Source organism: Oncorhynchus gorbuscha, unplaced genomic scaffold, assembly GCF_021184085.1.
Source record: "Oncorhynchus gorbuscha isolate QuinsamMale2020 ecotype Even-year unplaced genomic scaffold, OgorEven_v1.0 Un_scaffold_19663, whole genome shotgun sequence".
Classification (NCBI taxonomy): domain Eukaryota; kingdom Metazoa; phylum Chordata; class Actinopteri; order Salmoniformes; family Salmonidae; genus Oncorhynchus; species Oncorhynchus gorbuscha.
In genome coordinates, this window is record NW_025761001.1 from 35 (window position 1) to 3,115 (window position 3,081).

General features: G+C 47.1%; 1 protein-coding gene across 1 annotated transcript; it reads left to right on the top strand.

The window, feature by feature from the left end:
• Positions 1 to 549: 549 nt before the first annotated feature.
• On the top strand, positions 550 to 2,687 carry LOC124031004 (contactin-1-like; the record flags this gene model as incomplete). Its single annotated transcript, XM_046342075.1, has 3 exons — positions 550 to 662; positions 911 to 1,082; positions 2,396 to 2,687. Coding segments are annotated over exons 1-3 (577 nt in total), but the record flags the coding sequence as incomplete, so codon positions are not given.
• Positions 2,688 to 3,081: the final 394 nt, after the last annotated feature.

Sequence of the window (3,081 nt, forward strand, 5' to 3'; positions counted from 1 at the left end):
GGTTGATTGATTGGTTGATTGATTGGTTGGTTGATTGATTGATTGATTGGTTGATTGATTGGTTGGCTGGTTGATTGGTTGATTGATTGATTGGTTGATTGATTGGTTGATTGGTTGATTGATTGGTTGGCTGGTTGATTGGTTGATTGGTGAATTGGTCAATTAGTTAATTTAATTGGTTGATTGATTGATTGATAGATTGACTGGTTGGTTGATTGATTGGTTGGCTGGTTGATTGATTAGTTTATTGATAGATTGATTGATTGGTTGATTGATTGGTTGGTTGATTGATTGGTTGGCTGGTTGATTGATTAGTTTATTGATAGATTGATTGATTGGTTGATTGATTGGTTGGTTGATTGATTGGTTGGCTGGTTGATTGATTAGTTTATTGATAGATTGATTGATTGGTTGATTTACTGACATCTGAGTTTGTTATTCATCAGAACAACTGTAGGAGAATCTTGTCAAACATTTGAAAGAAATCCCAATACTGTATGGTTGTAGGTGACGTGTTTCCTGCCCTCCATAGTATCTCCATCATGTTTGATGGGAGTCTGGAAGATCCTGAATGCCACCAGGAATGATGAGGGGGTATACACCTGTTTAGCTCAGAATGACCCAGAGGAAGGCCAACAGCACAGGGACTCTGACCATCACAGGTATCACTCTCCATCCAGCTTTACACAGCTGTCTAAAATGTGCCCTAATATTGATCTACCTTGAATGTTCATATTGTAGATATTGGGGACGTTGGGGACAGTCAACCATCTGTTGTCTCATTATTTGATCCCATTCTGATTCTGTATTGACACAGTACTGTTCTTTAAAGCTGGGTCTGTGTACAGCCAGCATAATGTTGCACAGTGTGAGTCAGCAATCTTCTCTACTGTGTGTGTGTGTGACACAGAGGCGACACAGATCACAGTAGCCCCAGAGGACACTTTCAGGTGATGGTAGGAGAGGTGCATCTGCAGTGCCAGGCCTCCTTTGACCCCAGTCTGGACATCACCTTCATCTGGTCTCTGGATTTCAGGGTCATCGACTTCTACCTAGAGTGGAAGCACTATGAACGCATCATGGTAGGAGGGATAGCACAAACCAGCAGGGTTGGGGTCAATTCCATATCAGTTCAGTATATTCAGGAAGTACACTGAAATTCACCTGTTTCTCGGAGTAATGTACCATTGTGTGAAGTGTTTAACCCTGTCTTTCTGTCCATCCAGGATGGTGAGGATAGTGTTTAACCCTGTCTCTCTGTCCATCAGGATGGTGAGATAGTGTTTAACCCTGTCTCTCTGTCCATCAGGATGGTGGGGACAGTGTGTGAAGTGTTTAACCCTGTCTCTGTCCATCCAGGATGGTGAGGATAGTGTTTAACCCTGTCTCTCTGTCCATCCAGGATGGTGAGGACAGTGTGTGAAGTGTTTAACCCTGTCTCTCTGTCCATCCAGGATGGTGAGGATAGTGTTTAACCCTGTCTCTCTGTCCATCCAGGATGGTGAGGACAGTGTGTGAAGTGTTTAACCCTGTCTCTCTGTCCATCCAGGATGGTGAGGATAGTGTTTAACCCTGTCTCTCTGTCCATCCAGGATGGTGAGGACAGTGTGTGAAGTGTTTAACCCTGTCTCTCTGTCCATCCAGGATGGTGAGGATAGTGTTTAACCCTGTCTCTCTGTCCATCCAGGATGGTGAGGACAGTGTGTGAAGTGTTTAACCCTGTCTCTCTGTCCATCCAGGATGGTGAGGATAGTGTTTAACCCTGTCTCTCTATCCATCCAGGATGGTGAGGATAGTGTTTAACCCTGTCTCTCTGTCCATCCAGGATGGTGAGGACAGTGTGTAAGTGTTTAACCCTGTCTCTCTGTCCATCCAGGATGGTGAGGACAGTGTGTGAAGTGTTTAACCCTGTCTCTCTGTCCATCCAGGATGGTGAGGATAGTGTTTAACCCTGTCTCTCTATCCATACAGGATGGTGAGGATAGTGTTTAACCCTGTCTCTCTGTCCATCCAGGATGGTGAGGACAGTGTGTGAACCCTGTCTCTCTGTCCATCCAGGATGGTGAGGACAGTGTGTGAAGTGTTTAACCCTGTCTCTCTGTCCATCCAGGATGGTGAGGACAGTGTGTGAAGTGTTTAACCCTGTCTCTCTGTCCATCCAGGATGGTGAGGATAGTGTTTAACCCTGTCTCTCTGTCCATCCAGGATGGTGAGGATAGTGTTTAACCCTGTCTCTCTGTCCATCCAGGATGGTGAGGACAGTGTGTGAAGTGTTTAACCCTGTCTCTCTGTCCATCCAGGATGGTGAGGACAGTGTGTGAAGTGTTTAACCCTGTCTCTCTGTCCATCCAGGATGGTGAGGATAGTGTTTAACCCTGTCTCTCTGTCCATCCAGGATCGTGAGGACAGTGGAGAGCTGAAGATAATGAATGTCCAGTTGAGACACGAGGGACGCTACACCTGTACAGCCCAGACTGTCGTGGACAACGTCACCGCGTCAGCAGACCTCAAGGTCAAAGGCCTTCCTGCTCCTCCCGGTGGGGTGAGGGTTGAGGAGATCAGGGACACCTCGGTGAAGCTGGTGTGGAACCGAGGGGCCGACCATGGCAGCCTCATCCTTGGGTACACCATCCAGACCAGAGACGTCTACGCACTAACTGAAGTGGACTGGAGGGACGCATCCACCTGTAAGTACAGGAGTATACCACCAGAGGGCGTAATTACTCTACCGCTGACAGCAACAACATGAAAACAGTAGCCTTTAATGCTTAACATACTACTCTCGCTCTATCTCTCTCTCTCGCTGTCTCTCGTTCTCTCTCTCATCTTGGCTCTATCTCTGCTCCCCTCCTCTCTCTCTCTCTCTCTCTCTCTCTCTCTCTCTCTCTCTCTCTCTCTCTCTCTCTCTCTCTCTCTCTCTCTCTCTCTCTCAGCCCCTACTGGCCCTGGATGGCATGTCAGTGATGGCTGATGTTGTGGACCTGTACCCCTGGATGGAGTATGAGTTCAGGGTCTATGCTACTAATGAATTTGGAGACGGAGAGGCCAGCATCCCCTTCAATGAAGATCAAAACCTGGGAT